Consider the following 18,449-nt stretch of genomic DNA (forward strand, 5'->3'; position numbering starts at 1 on the left):
CCTAAACTCTATTACTAAATATAAAAAAGTATGATATAAATAAGGATTAAGTAATAGAGATCCGGTAATAGAGATCTTCCAATCGTTTCTTTTATTCTATTAAGTTAAGTAGCAAATTCAAAGAGGAATATGAAAAGAATGGATGATCCAAGTTTTGATTTTGTTAATTATTTATTTTTTAATTATTACCTAGGGCTTCTACCATTTTATTTATGAATTAGTCATCACTCTTATATATATTTTAAAAATATTTGTCATTAACAATTATTTTTTTTGTTATATTAAAAAAATTTTATATTAGGCGTACCTATTCTACCCACACTCAGGAGTAGCATCTAGGAGCATAGTTGGCACATGCGGTGTCCATACATCTGAACTATGAAGTAATCTTTCGGACTTACACTTCCCGACTAGCTAGGAAGTGGAGTTCGGAAGTTGGACTTCCCAACAAAAAAGTGAAGTTCCTGACTTGCAAACTTGGAATTCTCACCTACGAAGTGATCGAAGTTCCCGACTAGCTAGGACGTAGAGTTGTAAACTTGGCCAGACTTCCCTTATAAACAAAGTGGAGTTATGGATTTGCCGTTCCTCACTAACTAAGATGCATATATTCAAACTTGTAGTTCCTGACTAGGAGTTTTGGTCCTACAGTACCAATTAGTTCCAAAGATTTAGCAACTTCCCTTGGAGTTTCACTTCCATCCCTTAGGAAGTGAGTTGATTCAGAAGTGTGCCCAAAGTAAGTTATGACACTTACTTCTTACCCATACTTACACTTTGTCCGATGGAAGTGCTGATATGTGTAATCCCCGCGCTTTTCATATTGATATAATTGTTAAAATAAAGTACATATATTGTTGTAATAGGTTTAAAAACCGGTATTTTAAGTCCACATTAGTGAGCGAGAAAACGCCAAACTATGTTGGTATATGGACCTTGGGCCCTTTTTGGACCATTTGGAGGTCTGACAAGAAAATGTGTTTTAATATTTAGGTTTTAATTATATTTGAAAATAGTTTTGTTATTTTTTTGAAAAACCTAGCGTCCAAAAACAAAAAAAGAAAATAGAGAGGGAAAAATAGGAAATTGAAGTGGAAGGAGGCCACGGTTTGCTGAGTGGACGCTCGCAAAGTTTTGGTTCTCGATTTTCGAACGGGCGACAGTTTTTGATCTTTGACCATGGTGAGTTGATTTTGTTTTTGTTCGTTAAAGTTTAATTGGATTGATTTATTATTTTGTTTAAACCCTATAATTTGGGGGTTTTAGATTCTACATGAATTGTATGTAATTCGATGCTTATAGTGAAATTCAAATTTTGATTTTAAAAATTTAGGACTAAAAGCATATGATTTTGAGTGTGAATTTAATAATGAGGTACTGTAGCACTGTAGCTCTGTGACACTATAGCAGTGTACTAGTTTTTGTAGCAGTGGTTCCTGTAGAACTGTACTGTTCTACATATTGTTATATAAAAAGGGGGTTGTGTAATTCTTTTGCATTGGATAAAAAATTATTGTTTATGAGGAAGTTTGATATAAGTATGAGGTTGTATTTCTGAAGCGAGGTTGTTGGGTGCTAAAGGTGATGCAGTGTTGTTTTGGCTTATTTTATATATGTTAGTAGTATGAACGGGTAATTGGAACAGTTGGTTCCCGATAACCATGCATCCTTTTATAAAGGGGTTTATTTAGGTGTGAAAAGTTACGATAAGCTTGTATGATTAATTACTTTGGATGTGGTTATATATATTTGCTCAAGTATTGTTTGTGATTGATTCTTTCTTTTTAATTAGAAATTTGTATTTGCTACGCTATTTTGATAAATCTAGTTGGGTTTATCAATGAAATCGAAGTCGTGTATATTATATTGTCTATAGAGTTGTGGTATTGGATAATTGAATAGCTACATAAGGCTTGATTCCAAACCTTAAAGGATTTGGATACGTAGGCAGCTTTGTAGTAAAGTGCAACCTTTATATTAGATATTATGTAATTAGTGTATTTATTGGTGTAACTAATGCTTATGATAGTTACACATTTACAAATATGATATAAAGTGTTCTTCTTACGTGGCAAGAAACTACATGCCTCTACTTAAGCGAGAAGCTATCTAGTGAGTCTCGAAAGGTAAAAGGAACTACGCGTCTTGATGCACGTGAGTGGTTCAATAGCAATAATGACTTCTTTTGTTGAAATTAAACTGGGACCATACCGTGTTATTTATGTCGAAATGGTACCGATTGTTTATATATTGCTAGTGGTTGTGATATCCAGAGAAACTACGGTTTCCAAAGTGGACATGGAGAATGAAATTGGAGGAAGTTATATTCTGTTTGAATAATGGTTTATTGTTTTCATGATTCTATTTGTATTGTATAAGACATGTATTAGGGTTTCTGGGATGTTGTTCGTATATAAATTGTTTTCTTTTGATTCGAGGATTGACTACTTGATTTAACTGGCATTTGTCGAGATGGTTAAGTAGCCAGTTCCACGAATCAGTATATCTTTTAGTAGTTGGGTTTACGACTGAGGTTTTAATATATTAAATGGAAATATATTATTTGATTTTTAGGACAGGTTTTAAATTTATGAAATGTTGGAAATACAGAAGAAATTTTGCCGATTTTTTTTAGAATGCGATGTTCAGAGGTTGTTTTATATTTTAGTTATAGTTTGGACTTGTGTAAGTCAAACCCGCTCACGTCTTGGTTTATTAGATTGTTGAATATTCGGATCAGTGTCGCGGTTTTGAGAAAGCCGCGTGGGCTATACAACGCGGTTTATCCAAAACCGCGTCATTTGATATCGAATATTTGATGTTTCTCTTGAAGTTGGTTGGTATTTTTTTGGTTTGGTGTTTGGTTTGGTTAAAAAATTTGGTGTTTTTTTGGTTTTTCTCCTAAAGATGTTCTTAGTTGTAGTAACTTTATTAAAGGCAGTAACATAAGACAGTTCAGATCCAAGTAACGTGGAGGCTAAATGAATCTGACCATGGTGATGAGATAAAGTGCGCAAAGTTGATGGTAGCAATTCCAGATGTTCTCTTCAAACAATCTTCAGCATCAATATAGGCTTTTGAGCACAATAAAATAAAATGATTCAAGAGTTTGCTGATGTTTTTCATGAGCCACATAGTCTTCCTCCTTCTAGAACACTAGACCACCGCATTCCACTCAAACCGGATGCTACACCCACCAACCAAAGACCCTACAAACACCCTTATATACAAAAGGCTGTCCTCGAAACCTTAATGAAAGAAATGCTGTAGTCAGGACTAATTCAACCTAGTCACAGCCCTTTTGCGTCACCTGTCCTATTGGCGAAGAAAAAAGATGGCACTTGGAGGTTCTGCGTGGACTACAAAAAGTTGAATGATATGACAGTTAAAGATAAGTTTCCGATGCCAGTCATTGATGAGTTACTAGATGAATTACATGGTGCGTACATCTTTTCCAAGAATGACCTTTGATTGGGTTATCACCAGATTTTAGTACATCCAGAGGACATCTACAAGACAGCCTTCAGAACTCATCAAGGTCATTATGAATTCAAGGTAATACCTTTTGGTCTCACCAATACCCCAGCTACGTTTCAAGCATTGATGAATGACATTTTCAATCCTTATCTTAGAAAGCATGTCTTAGTCGTTTTTGATGACATACTAGTGTATAGTACCAGTATGGAGGAACACCTAGCCCACTTGAGACAAGTTTTGAGCACCTTGCGATCCCACACACTTTACGCAAAGGCTTCTAAATGCTCCTTTGCACAGCCCCCATTAGAATATTTGGGTCACTTAATTACCCTTGAAGGTGTAGCAGCTGTTCCAGCCAAAATTGAAGCCATGGTCAGTTGGCCAAAACCTAAAACAATCAAAGGCTTGCGGGGCTTTCTAGGATTAACTGGCTACTACAGAAGATATGTCAAGAGTTATGGTAACATCAGTCGACCGCTTACTGACATGCTTAAGAAAAACAATTTCAAATGGTCCCCATTGGCTGACAAAGCATTTGATGAACTCAAAGGAGCATTGACCTCTACCCCTGTTTTAGCCCTTCCTAATTTCAAGCAGCCTTTCATAGTGGAGACGGATGCCTGTGCCAGAGGAATTGGGGCTGTTTTAATGCAAGATGGTCATCCAATTGCTTTTTTCAGCATGGCATTAGGGCCTAAAAGCCCTCGGATTCTCTACCTATGAGAAGGAACTACTTGCCATTGTCATGGAAGTAACTAGATGGCGTTCATATTTGCAAGGTCACCACTTCATTATCCATACAAACCAACAGAGTATCAAGTTCTTTATGGAGCAAAGAATCACAACCTTATTACAGCAGAGGTGCAGCAGCTTACTAAATTACTGGGTTTCGACTACGAAATCAAATACAAAAAAGGGAAGGAGAACACTGCAGCTTATGCACTTTCAAGACTGGTAGAAGAACAAGGGGACTGCAACCTCATTACGGGCATACAACCGCAGTCGATGTCAGAAGTATCTCTTAGTTATGCCCAAGACACTGTTCTTCAACAACTCATCCCTCAAATCATCATTTCCCCAACCAGTTGTGCCCCTATACTTATGAGAAGGACATACTAAGATACAAGGGGCGACTTTACGTTGGCAATCACACTGACTTACGCTCCAAGTTATTAACTACCATTCCTTCTTCAGCTATTGGAGGTCACTCAGGCATTCAGGGCACCTATCTCAGGGCTAAAACCTACTTGTATTGGCCAGGTATGAAGAAAGATGTGCTTTTCAATTTGTAACAAGTTGTGATGTTTGTCAAAAAGGTGGAAGGGTGAACACAAACTGCCAACAGGTCTGCTTCAACCACTGCCAATTCCAGAGCATGCTTAGCAACATATTGGCATGGATTTCATTGAAGGTTTACCCAATCTGATGGCAAGGAAGTTATTCTGGTCATCGTTGACAGATTCACCAAGTATGACCAATTTTTGGCTCTCAGTCATCCGTATACTGCCTCTACAGTTGCTAAAGTTTTCATGGAACACATTTACAAACTACATGGCCTTCCTCAAACGATTGTTTCTAACAGGGACAAAGTTTTTCTCAGCTCGTTTTGGCAGTCTTTTTAAAGCTCTAGGCACTGACCTACATCTTAGTACAGCCTACCGCCCCCAAACTGATGGTCAAACTGAACGTACAAATGCTTGCCTGGAAACATACTTAAGGTGCATGACAGGACACTCACCACAACAGTTTTTCATGTCTCTCAACTCAAGAAAAAACTTGGCAATTTCAAACTGTAACCCATTGCCATACTTGCCCGCAGACTTATACCAAGCAGTTGCATTCAATGGTCTCATAGCCACTTGGGAAGACTGGTCCAACATTTCAATCCTTGTCATGTCTTATAGGAGAGACAAGTATTTATGAGTTTAAGAGGGACAAGTTAGTAATTGTAATCGAAATAGATGTAATAGGATTAGGACACGTCTAGGGTAGAGAAGTAAGAAAGATTAGGTGCTTAAAAAGAAAATAAAAGGATTGTAAGAGGCGGCTCTAGTTGAATTTCTATTCACACATTCATAACAAACTCCTCTCTCACTCTCGCCGATAGCAGGTCCCAACATCATCTTGGTGAGTTTTCTCTCTTTCATGTGTGTTTATAACTTTTTCTTTCTGAATTTTAGTTGATTTGGTGTTTCAAAGTAGAACACTAATTAAGGGTTTCAAAGTAAAATGGCAATTGAATGTCAGTAATCTGGGTTTTATTGAATCAATATGTTGTTCCGTCCTTCAAGTCGAACAAAAAAAAAGTCTATTTTTTCAGTCGTTTCACCGGATAATCTGTTGCTGTTGCTGTTTCAGTTGTATGATGTATATATAAAGTCTATATATCCTTTGGATTTTGTTTTGACTGACTTTTGATTGTCAAACATGTATGTGACTGTATATCTGGACTTCTTTATGTTATCCAGTAAGTTACTTTGTTATGGCATGAGTTAAGAATTGGGGACTCCAATTTCTTTATCTCGTAAGGAGCTTAATATGGTTTATATAATTCCACAGACGTTAACTACCCACTTTCCACAATTTCCACAATGCCACTTCCAATATTATGTTTAGTTACAATTTTTTATTCCAATATATTTTAAGAGTCCAAATCAAACAAAACTCTTTTTTACAAAAATAACTAACACCACCACTACTTACGGTTGTATTACAAATGGACTTTTTAATGCATAAATTTTCCAATCTAAATATTGACTCATTTACTTCGGAATCAATATCCAAGTAATTTCATCAACTTTTACTTTTTAGTCAAAATTGTGTTGCCAAATACCCAACTTGTTTTTAGTCAAAAGCCGTGTAACTATTTGCAATTCTTTTTCTCTCGTAGCTTTTTTTCGGTAACTCTCTCTTCTTCGTAGCCACCACCAGCAATCTCAATCTCTCCTCTCCATGAAGAATAAACCATCTCAAATTAACTAATTTCGTTGAATCTTTGACGAAATTAAACAAATCATTGGAGGAAAAACAGATTCTTGAGATAGGCTTTTTTTTTTTTGGCATTAATTATTGTTGAGATTTCTGATTTTGCAGATAACTATTAAAATTAAAGACCAATTTTAATCTTAAAAGTGGGTATATGAAAGTAATGAAACTATGGAAATGAGAAAATCATTTGGTTATGCATTTTTTTTTCGATAGAATGGTTATGCATCTGTTGTGGAGAAGAAGATGAAAATGATGTATAAATAAATAAATAAAATTAAGTAAAAGATGACGTAAGGTAGTTCTGCATTTCTGCACTACTCTAGCCAAATAGGTGAAGTGAATTGTCAATGCAATTCATTGTCCTGCATTAGGGTGTAATTGCATCCGTTTGCTATTTGCACTTGTTTGCATCAAACCAAACAGAGCATGGAGCTTTTAAGACCCAATCAGTGCATCTTCTTTCACTTGAAACGGTTGTGGTCAGTGTATGAGTTTAAGAATGTTTTTTTTTGTTGTTGTGATTCTACTTTCTGTCAAACTATTTTTCATCATAATTACAGGATGTTGACTGGCTTTTGTGACGTATGTTTTTTCATTGTGTTTGTAGGTTGTGTCTTCCATTGCTGCTTCTCTTCCTCTTTCAGAGTTCTTTGATACATGCCCCCCCCTATGTCCCGAATCATTCTATGCAGGTAAATTATTGCCTTCTTTGGTAATGATTTCCTGCAAAAATGTTTTGGGGAAACTTGTATCAAATATAGGTTTTGTTTATCATTCCGATGAGAAAACCACACTGGTATGGGGGGTGGCCCATTTTTTGTTAAAGAGTATAGCTGAAAACTCATTACTAGATGGGAGCGTTTTCGTAACAATGCAAAACAAAGATTCGTTCAGAGTGTCATATATAGGAGTAGTATTATATTTAGATTCAAAACACGATCTTGTAATTATTAGCGTAGAAAACTGTCCAGTGTTGCCAGTGGCAACTCTTGCCCCTCAGTACTCTTTTCCTCCAGTGTCTTCACCAAGTGAACATGAGCTCTCCGTACGTTGTTTAGATTTGTTTGATTTTATTGGTGAATATCGAGTGTACATGCACACTTTCGATGAATCAGAAATCACAAATTGGTGTGGAGAGAAAATTCACTTTAAATGGGACTCTCAGGTAAATAATGTATTTTTTCTTAGCATTGAATTTTCCATTATAATTATACTTATATCTTAATGCAAATTTTGGTTGTTTTTGTGTAGTCTTTTTCGGGGGTTTTGCTCAATCTTCAAGATCAAGTTGTCGGATTCAAAGCGAGTAGGTGCCAATTTATGAACAACTGTTTGCATGTCTGGCCAATTGACAAAATCGTTGAAAGTTTAGACTCCGAGACACAGAGGTATTTTCTGAAGTTCGCGCGCTTTGAAGTTTTCATTTTCACTTAGATTATTCTAGTTCTATAGCCTTGTATTTTCAGTCCCAAGTTATTTTAGATAAATTATTTATTGGTGTTGTTGTACAATTCTTTTAGAAGAAATTTCATGTAAAGACTCTTTCCTGGTTAAATTGCAGATTGCTACATAAATCTCATCACATTGATATTCGGCATCCCCAGGTGAATTTTTGTTCTTTTCCCTCTTGCTTATTTTTTTCCCCCCATTGTTAGACACGGTTTACTTTACATTTGCATTTGTGATTGAATATTACTTGTTAAAGTTTCTAGATTGAAGATACATTTGATAAGATATTCCTGACTGTCACGTTGTATTGTGCCCTTGTTAATCTTACCTGGTTTTCTCTTTTCCGTTGACTTGCCCATACGTCTGAAATGTGGCAGCATACATTTATGACTTCTTAGTAGACCCCGAGGAACAAATTGTGTCCCCATTCTTAAAATTAGTAGTAGAAAAGTGAACTAATGGTAAAATCCTTTTCTATACATATTGTTACACCATATTTGAAACATATGTTCTTCGGATTTTCATAATATTAAACTGGCTATGAAATTTATCAGTCATGACACGGCGGTATAATTTCATTTTGAGCATCTGTGTCTCCACCTTGATGACAGACAAGTTTTGCCTTTGATAACAAGCCATTGGCATACTGCTTTGTCTCCAACCAAGATCTGTTAGTAATTTTGTATTGCCTAGGAGGCTTCTTCTTACACGTTAGTAATCCGTTTTTTGGTAAATAAATCTTCATTTTACAAGGGGTAAAATTTGCCAGTGAAGGAGCATTTCACCAGTTTACAGCATAAAGGGGTTGCACCCACAAGTACACACGCATCTTACCTTGCATATAGTGTACAAAGGTAGCAAAACACTTACTGTGATTTCAGCTACTTGATGTGATGATTGATTTCCAATTTATCATAAGCTCCTCGAGTCTCCATTAGGGTTAGGTGATGTTTTTTGGGGGGCGGTACAAATATTTTATTCCCTTCAATCTATTTAAACAGTGATGTTGTTTGGCTTTGGTTATTTTTCTTACATTTCTTGGACCTGTTTTTTCTGTGTGTCCATGTCAATAATAATCATGCCTCGTATGTTTTTTTCCCAAATAGTTTGTGCTGGTGTAGAGAAATGAGTCCAAATGATTTTTTTATACTTATGTTATGTGGATAGTGGATTAGAGTTCTATTCTTCTATTGCTCACAAAAGTTCCTAGCGGTATTGAGTAATTAAAGCTAATAAGTTTCACAAAAAACAAAGAGTTAAAAACTTAAAACTCATACTAGCAGTGGTAAACAAATACGTGGTATTTTTTGTGTAATAGAATGGTTAGATTTTTACATTTTATTTTTTATTTGTTATTTTTTCAGTGGTATTTAGTTTTGATTTATTAAAAATTCAGTATGTGGCATTTACTATATCTTGTAGTTGTGCTAAATATCACTGATATTTGTTTTTGACAACAAAAGCTAGTCTCAGGTGTACATGTGTAATAAACATGCATTTGGTGGGTTTGGGGACTGTGTATATAGAAAAAACCAAGGGTTCTTGTTCTGTTTGTTTCAAGTAAAGCTATGTTAAACATTGTTGGTTCAGTTGTGATATTTGTTCTTTGATTTTAAACTCATGGTATGTTTTTGTGTTCCTTTTTTTCAAGTAATAGTATAGTAGTTTATTGACCAATTATGGTTGGTACTGCTCAAGTCATTTGTTTCTTGTCATCACTGATATTAGAGATCTTTTCATGTTAAGTACTTATCACATATTGCAGTGGTGAAGCATTCATAACAATGTAGTTTGTTTGTTGTTGTTTTTTTTTGAGACAGGAACTGAATATTAAAGAACTGGAGACCAACCGATTTGTCCTTGTACATGGAGGAGGTTTTGGTGCTTGGTGTTGGTACAAAACCATAGCACTTTTAGAGGAAGGAGGATTCAAAGTTGATGCTATAGATTTAACTAGATCCGGAGTTCATTCATGTGATACAAACAACATTAGTAGTCTTGCTGAATATGTAAAGCCGCTTACTGATTTCCTCGAAAATCTTGGAAATGGGGAAAAGGTTAATTCTGTTCTTTTAAGTTATTTATTGCTTTCTTATTATTGTTTTATGTGAATTAATTCATTATTATTGTTGGTTTTTCACTTTCTGTGACATGCATATACTTCGAGAAACCTGCTATCATGCAATTTTAGTGTCTCAAGTTTAGGAATCTACCATTTTTTCGGTATTCACTACCCAATTCTCTAGAGCTTCACTTTCACCTGATAAAAAAATTGAAAACATATGATGTTATCAGCAAGGGGGTACATTTAAAATTCCATCTTTTAAGGTAACATGTAGTTCTCTACTAACCATGAAAGGCTTTTCTTTCAATATCTATGCTATTGCGAACTAGTAGTGTTTCTTTTGGCAGTGTAGGTTTCTGCTAAAATTTCTTTTGTGATACCTTTGTGATAGACTGATTGTGTGTAGCGTGTCCTGAAAGTGCTTTTATTTAAATTGTTCTGAGAGTAAATGGTCAGCAAGCTTTCTAACACGATTATTTTCATATTTCTTGGCTATGGTATCATTAATCAGTTGAGAAAATCATAGAGAAGTTTTACCTATGCATGAGATTTGCCATCCAAACTATGGGCATAAAGTGTGAAGAGACCAACTTCTCATAATTCACCCCACACTCACATGCCTGCTAGGCTGAGTAATCTTTCCCATCACTTTTTATTTTTATTTTCCTGAATATTCTCCATCCCATAAAGGCCTTCGGAAAATAAATATATCCAAGTAAAACAGCAGGAAGCCAAGAACTGATTCTTTTTGTCTTAAATGTGCTCAGATTAGGTAATTCTAAAGTTGAATTTGCTCATAGTGGCAGTTGGAGTGCTTCTTAATTTGGTAGGGTAATTTTTTTTAGAGAAAGTTTCACTTTTGTGATAATCATATATATAAATGTTGGTGCAGGTGATTTTGGTGGGGCATGGTTTGGGTGGTGCATGTATATCGTATGCCATGGAGTTGTTCCCATCCAAGGTTGCAAAAGGTGTTTTTATTGCTGCAGCAATGTTGCCTGATGGACAGAGTACTAATGATATGTTCTCCCTACAGGTCTGGCATCACTTATTGATAATGTGCTATTTGGCTAGGTTTCAAGTTGCTTTAGAATGTTAAGAGAACGTCTAACGTTATTTTTTGGTAAATGCATGGTACCGTGTATCAAGTTACTCATACATGATTATTAATCTGCTCGAAATCAGTTTAGAGATTAACTAAAACTAGCTGTATTAAATTGATTTATGTACAAATGCTTGTGAATTTATTAATCAGTGAATATATACTGGTTCTTTGCCTTCCTATTTAGAAAAACACACCCACTGACAGCATTAATATCCCATGGAAAAGTCCAAGGAGATGATTATGGTAAGTATGGTTGTATGTTTGTTGATTTGCCGAGTGTTTTGACTTGCTATGATATTTTGAACATATTTTGTATGTTAAGGTAGTTAGGAAGTGGAGCCACAATGTAATTGTTATAACTGACTTGTATTCTATTCATTTTACAGGCAGGTTCGAATGATCTGAGGAGGGCTCAGATACTTCATTATGCAAATGGAAATGACTGTCCTACCACTTCTATTTCTCTCATCACGCCATTATTGAAGGACTTACTGTTTAATCAAAGTCCTATTAAGGTATGCCTTTTTTTTTCATTTGCTTAGACAAGGTAGTGGTTGCTCAAAGCCTGAAATGTTCATAAGATTTTATTTGTATATCAGATTCTAGCTGAGCTGCTTAACAAATTATAAATGGGCACTTTCTGCTGTTCTTTGTTTGCTATTTATCCATAGTTAATATTCATCTACCCAATGCTAGATGCAGAGGCTCATAATAGATCCCATCTTGAGCTGTCAGTTTGCTTTGGATTGAAAATCTCTTCACACACACACACACACACACACACACACACACACGCCGAATACTATTTGTTTTACCAAAGTAATAATATTAAATGGGATGTAATGTGATAGGGAAAATCACACAACACCTAAACCCAAAATCTTACGTCATTAATTAACCAATACATGGTTTACCTACCTAAAGCACAATGGAACACTCAAACCTCCAGCCTTTCTTTCTCTACACGTGTAATGCAGCTCCTTGTGAGGTGAAATGTCCTGTTTTTGGAAATACCTAACTTTTAGTTGATATTTAGTTTTTATTTCTTCCCTATAATGATACTTGATACTTATACTCACGTTATAGTGATCAACTCTTTTCTTTTTTTGTTAGGATGTTGCATTGGCTTCAGTTGCGTCGAGGCCGATCCCGTGTGCGCCAGTTTTAGAGACGCTTTCTCTTTCTGATGAAAACTATGGTTCTGTCAGGAAATTTTATATAAAGACTACTGATGATGGTGTCATACCGCTATCTCTACAACAGAGCATGATAAATGCAAATCCTCCAGAACGGGTCTTCCTGCTAAAAGGCTCCGATCACTCACCTTTCTTTTCAAAGCCAAAATCCCTGCACAAACTCTTGGTGGAGATCTCTAAGATCTGATAACATGAAATTTTAGGACTCACTGGTATATGCATGCAAGGCAAGCAGAATGATGCTGATTTTGTGACCGCTTGATGCGTATTCTGTGGGATATTATGTTTAGTAGCATTTTCATTAAATTTCATATTTGGGATCCTTCATATTTTGTACAAGCATGAGATTGTATATACGTTGCAACCATGCCTCACCGAGGATGCATGCATGTCAGCATGTGATTCACTTCCATGTTGGAATTTCCGTTGATTTTTGTCTAGAAATGCTGCGTCCTCTTTGAATTAGGTGTTTCTTCTGGTTATGGAAGTGTTGTCGTTCGAACTAACTGAAGTGTTGCTTTTCCTTTAGACAGCGCCGCTGGTGGGTAGTTGGAAATTGTCAGGCATTTTTGTATCGAAAATCTAAAAACAATTATTTAGAGTTTTAGACTGGTTCACAAAAGGGCCGGCTCAACTAAAAAGTAAAATAAGCACTTGCTTAGGGCCCCAGCATACAAAAGGGCCCCCAAGTTACAAATCTAGTTCTTTATAAAAGGTAAATCAAAGATTATTGTAGGAAAAACATCCATACTATTGGGTGGGATAGCATATGTAAATCTAAAACTAGTGGTGGCTTAGGCGTAAGAAAAACACATGATATGAATCAAGTTATGCTAGCTAAGTTTTCTTGGAAAGCTCTCACAGATAAAAAGTCTATGTGGGCTAGAACTTTCAGGGCCATATATGGTAGGAACTTGTTGGATGTTAAAAAGAACCCTTTTCCATATGCCTCTTGGTTTTGGAAAGGGGTCCATAAAATTGGTCAGAAAGTCCTGGAGGGTTGTATCTCGGGCATTGTAAAGGATGAGGAAGTGCTGGTCATGAGCTATCCTTGGCTCAGTCTTAATAATCAACCAATCCTTATTAATGATCTCCTTCCTTTGAGACAAGACCTTCAAACTCTCAAAGTTAAGGATATTATTTTGGCTGATGATAGTAGATGGGACACAAATATGATTGATCACCTAAAGCCATCTACTATTGGAAACCTTATAAAGCAAGTCATTATTAGACTTATGTTTGCTGGGAAATATAATATTAGATGGATGGATACCAGAAACGGTATTTTGTCTGTCAAATCTGCCTATCAAAGAATGTTAGGGAATAGTGGCATGGAACATTTCTCCTCTTTCAACATTAATACCATCAAAACTATCTGGAAAGCTCCAGTCCCAGCCAACATACATTTGTTCCTATGGAAGTTGTACATGGGAATCCTTCCTACTGGGGATTTGCTAAGGAGAAGAGAGATTAAAGGAGAGTTCTCTTGTCCTCTGTGCTGGATGGAGCAAGAGAACCCTATACATATTTTCTTCAAGTGCAAATGGTCTAAGTCTGTTTGGTTTGTCTCTAACTTGGGGGGAAACTAGACGAGCTGGGACACTACACTATAAGAGATTGGGTTGACCTACTTGTATAGTAGACTAAGGAGGCAGATCCAGGAATTGCTGAAAAAGGAAGTCTGGCTCTCCTTATACTACAAGGTATATGGGAGACAAGGAACAATGCAAAGTTCGAAGGCATAGCCAGCAATAGAGAGGGTCTGCTAAGAAGAACAGCAGCCCTATGGATGAGATGTCTCAAAGCCTTTGGAGATAATCAGAGAATAGGGAACAATAGTTCCCAAATAAGACAAACTAGGATTCATAACACTAGCCCTTATAATGAATTATTTCCTGTTATTGAATTAGAGACTATACTAATAAAGTTTGATGCTGCTTTTGATAGGGGGACAGTAGATGCGGTAGCTAGAGCTCTGGCTTGGGATAACGAAGGCACCCTAAAGGGAGCAGCGATCAAGAGGTTCAGAGCAGTAGATGTGGAGGAGACTGAGATGGTGGACTTGGAGATTGCAACGAAGCTTGCTTGAAGTACAGGAGAGAACTCTATTTTGTTTGAGGGAGATAGTTTGTTAACAATTCAAAATGTTATATCTCCTTTGGAGCATAACTCTCATAGTTGGAAACTAGAACCTATTAAGTTGTTGATAGAGGATCTATGTAGGCTCACCCTCACTTAAATTCTGGCTGGCTTGTCATGGATAACGGCTTTGCACCCACTGCCTTTCAACTTTCAAATCATGGATAACGATTATATTCTTAATTTACACCACTAGCGGGTCTTTAGGAGTCCCACTTCATCTTTATGATTTTTGTATTCTTAATCGATTGTATTTTCAGCTATTTTAAGTTTACAACTTAAGTATTTTAAATTTTATCTAGGTCTTTGCATTTTATTTTTTCTTTTTAAACAATTACTAAAAAAACTCTCCCACTTTACTAAAATTAGAATTAGTTTCATATTATTTAAAATGATTCATTCACATTCTTGAAATTATATTAATATATATTATTTTTAGATTAAAACTCAAAAATTTAAAAATCATATTATGAAAATAAAGACATAAGATTAAGAGCATCATCAAAAATCATACTATCCGAGAAATCGCTTCACTGCAATAAGAATAGGTTTATTTAATAAACCAAAATATCAGGTTTAAGCGGTTCTTATATATATATATATATATGCTTTATAAAACTACGTTTGGTCATATGACTAAAAAATTGGTGGTCATAGAAGGACTGAAAAATTGGTCTAAAAAGTAGAATAATTAATCTTTTCTAACGACGCATTCGCGAATGCGAAAAAAAAAACACTTTGATGTTTAATGACCGGTTTCAGACTTATAAAACTTCTGCAATGGCCTGAATGAATGGTTACAGATTTTAGGCCAAAATATACTGCTTAAAAATCCAAGCACACATAAACCAGGGCTAATTCCAAAACCTTATCTGGAGCCCAATTGGCAGCATCTTTTCTTTCTAAATAAACCTAATGAGTGGGTTAGGGAAGTATCTAGAGAAGTTAAACTTCAATTCTGATAAGTACTGCAGAGTCCTTACATCGCCAATACATAGAAGGTATGCATGTTGTTTTTCTGAGTTAATCAATTAGTGGAAAATGGTGCACATCGAAATTAATATAAGATAATAGTAATGTGTTCCTATTGGAAACAAAAGCTTTGAAATTCAAATAGTGAAATGCTATATAGGAAGCTTATAATTAAATATCATTTCCAAAAAATAAGGCATAAATAAAAAGGGGAAAAAAAAATGCAAGAGTCGAACACAATGAAAACCAAACTATCATAGCATAAAAACTTCACATATATTGTCCAATGTGCACTATATATGTTTGGCGACATGTCAAATCTTCAGATCCAGCACCTTCCTCCTCCCAGTGAATTCCTTAGCATCATCGGCTGTAAGAGGACTTCTGGATTGAGACCGTTGCTGATCTGAAATGCTCATTATTATCTAGTCTTCATCTTCAGTGCTTGGCATTTACTCTGGGGTGTAAAATCTTGCTTCGGGCATGTTGGTATAGTTTCTTCCAAGTGCATTAATTGGCCTAGTCTATTTCATTAAGAGCTAGATTGTTCACACATGTAACATGCTCATTGTTACCTTGGCGACTTGGTGTTCGGTCAATTTTGCAGGTAGAATAAAGGTCTGGTGTGTACAACCCATCTTGGTCAGACTCAAATGGGTTAGGTGCACCAGACATAATTTCATCACGATTGGTTGGTCAAGGAACCTGCAATAATTGTCACCATTAGACTTTCATACTATATACATACAAAAGTTGTACCAAACTATTACAAAATAATCTCATATTTTATATTAAGTCTAATTATCCTGGGAGTAACATAACATAATCATCATTCAGTAGGTATAACTACTTAAATAAAGATAGTATTTCATCAAATTTTCATTATATGAATTATTTTTGTTTATGGTAATTAAGTCAGACTTGACGCAAAATTTATCTTCTCAATTATGACAGTTCCGGTGTAATTTTTTCTTTAGAATCTAATCTGTACTTTGGATTTGAATTATGACACCGAGAAAACAATGAGTGTTCAGTTTGAGAATCATTAGCATAAGCTTAATCTTCTGCACTGGCACAAAACATTAGATCATTAGATTCTTGATCTTTTGCATTGGTACAAAATATTATATCAGCTTCTGAAACCAATATCGTGACGTCGTGGTGTTTGTGCAAATCATCTTAATCTACTTGATCTTACACATATCAAGCATTTGCACTAATGTGTTATTTAAATTCCCTGAAATCAAAACTTTTATTTACCAGAGTAAGGAAACATGGGTTAAAAAGTTCAATAATGAAAGATGAGTGTGTAAGTAGACTATAAAGAACAGCTTGCACTAAAGATAGAAGGTAGAGGAGACAATAGAAATTAATTCGATCACAAATTCTTACCTCTATTAGTGCCTCACAGATGATCCTATTCGAAGCTCTCGGAGTAATTTAAAATGTGCATTAACATATTGATTTGGAGAAGGGATAGATCAGCACAATTCAAAAGAAGCAAATGCAAAATTGCACCTGCGAAAACAATATCCAAAGTTAATCATTTTTTGGTATAGTTATAGCGAAATGTATTTATGATTCAATGATTCTGACATAGTTGTCCATTATCACGAAACCATTGGGCTAAATTTTTTTCTAGTGTGGAGGCCATGAAGACATTGGAATTTAAAATTTGAAAAGCAAATAAGTAATTGGTCCCGGGTCATAAAGGCAGGATGAAGTCATCAGGCAAGGTATTAAGGCAAGTGTTGCAACTCTAATAATCTTAATCAGGTAATTGACCAATAAAGCTTTTTATAATAAAGCTTTTATAGCACAAACATTTTAGAGCATTACATAAAGGCTTCTTGTAAATGAGAAGATTTTTTTTCCATAGAAAGGTGACCTGGATAGCAAGAATAGTTCGTCCCTACAATGATATCATTATTTAAAGACACTTGAAGGCCATCTAACATCTAAGTAGTAAAAGAAACACCAGAAGGGTAGTAATATAAAAAATATAGACAGCAGCGAAACATTGGAAATAAACATATAGGACCGAAAAAGCATGTCAAACTAAAAAGGTAATCTTACAAATGAGAAGAGAACACATCTTCCATCTTATCTTAGCTTCATAATCTAGTCCGAACAAATTGCAAAAAGATAACGTACCCTCACATATAGCTCGATTAGCACTCCCTCTCTTTGCACAAAAGAAAATTTGCAAGAAATATTTAATGTTGAACACTTACTATCCAACTTGCATATCAAATTACCTTATGACAAAAATTAAGTAAGCAAGACATACTCTGTTAAGAACTAAAATCCCGAACAGAATAACTGGGGTAGCAGATACCTTAACAGTCTGCGAAAGTTCTTTGTGCCCTTGACTACTGTGTATTAGAGTACAAAATCATCATGGTTGTTTAATATATATGGCTGAACTGCCATTAAGTTATTATCAGTGATACGATCATGGAAAATAAGTTTAGAAAGGTAAAATAAAAATAAAAACAAATTTAAAGACGTGTCGCCCTCATTTACAGGTTGTAAATGTACGTAAACATGCTATTCTGTTAGTACAGTTCAATCACCTAGAAAAAATTGCCTAGTATGAAACCAACATAAAATGCTCTATTAATACTAAAGTTTGATGACAACAGTTTCTAGCAACAGGAACATCAGAAGTTATCAAGTAAAGTGAATCATAAACAGACATGCCATCATTCTAAATAAGTTATAGCTCTACCCTCTTCAATTGAGGAAGCGTTTTTAGAGTGTGTGAAAACTAATTAAGAAAAAATAGGAGATAAAATAGGAAACAAATATTTATCATTATCCTTAGATATATATTATAACTAACACATACCCTCTATTACTAAATATAAAATAGTAGGATATAAATAAAGAAACAATCTCATCTAGTTTTTTTTAAACTTTTTCTATTACTATAGCTAAATATGAAAAAGCAGTAGGATATAAATAAATGATAAACAATCTCATCTAAATAAGTTTGGACCCTCTTCAATCTAACGTTTTTTTTTTCTAATTAAAAAAATAGGAGATAAATTAGGAA

The 18,449-nt window shown here is 35.2% G+C and overlaps 1 protein-coding gene and 2 long non-coding RNA genes across 6 annotated transcripts; 2 read left to right on the forward strand and 1 right to left on the reverse strand.

Moving 5' to 3' along the window:
- The first annotated feature begins 859 nt into the window (after positions 1-859).
- Positions 860-12,786, forward strand: LOC147517678 (putative methylesterase 11, chloroplastic). 2 transcript variants are annotated; one of them, XM_086589812.1, is made up of 8 exons: positions 860-1,182; positions 7,073-7,630; positions 7,717-7,853; positions 8,027-8,069; positions 9,735-9,971; positions 10,872-11,015; positions 11,471-11,599; positions 12,198-12,786. In XM_086589812.1, exons 1-8 carry the CDS (start codon positions 1,180-1,182, stop codon positions 12,465-12,467), a joined length of 1,521 nt encoding a protein of 506 aa, XP_086445938.1. In that variant the 5' UTR covers positions 860-1,179; the 3' UTR covers positions 12,468-12,786. The 2 variants fall into 2 exon arrangements, with proteins under 2 accessions (XP_086445938.1, XP_086445939.1); XM_086589813.1 differs by lacking the exon at positions 7,073-7,630 and having other exon boundaries at positions 1,015-1,182.
- Positions 5,057-5,508, forward strand: LOC147517679 (uncharacterized). The gene is made up of 2 exons (XR_015211530.1): positions 5,057-5,195; positions 5,297-5,508. It is a non-coding gene; the product is annotated as an uncharacterized LOC147517679 (long non-coding RNA).
- Positions 12,787-15,533: 2,747 nt separating the features above from the next.
- On the reverse strand, positions 15,534-18,035 carry LOC147517680 (uncharacterized). 3 transcript variants are annotated; one of them, XR_015213931.1, is made up of 3 exons: positions 17,730-18,035; positions 16,784-16,909; positions 15,534-16,096 (listed from the first exon to the last, which is right to left on the reverse strand). It is a non-coding gene; the product is annotated as an uncharacterized LOC147517680 (long non-coding RNA). The 3 variants fall into 3 exon arrangements; XR_015213932.1 differs by lacking the exon at positions 17,730-18,035 and adding an exon at positions 17,468-17,581; XR_015213930.1 differs by lacking the exon at positions 17,730-18,035 and having other exon boundaries at positions 16,784-17,074.
- Positions 18,036-18,449: the final 414 nt, after the last annotated feature.

The sequence above is a fragment of the Coptis chinensis genome, chromosome 2, assembly GCF_015680905.1.
Source record: "Coptis chinensis isolate HL-2020 chromosome 2, ASM1568090v1, whole genome shotgun sequence".
Lineage (NCBI taxonomy): Eukaryota > Viridiplantae > Streptophyta > Magnoliopsida > Ranunculales > Ranunculaceae > Coptis > Coptis chinensis.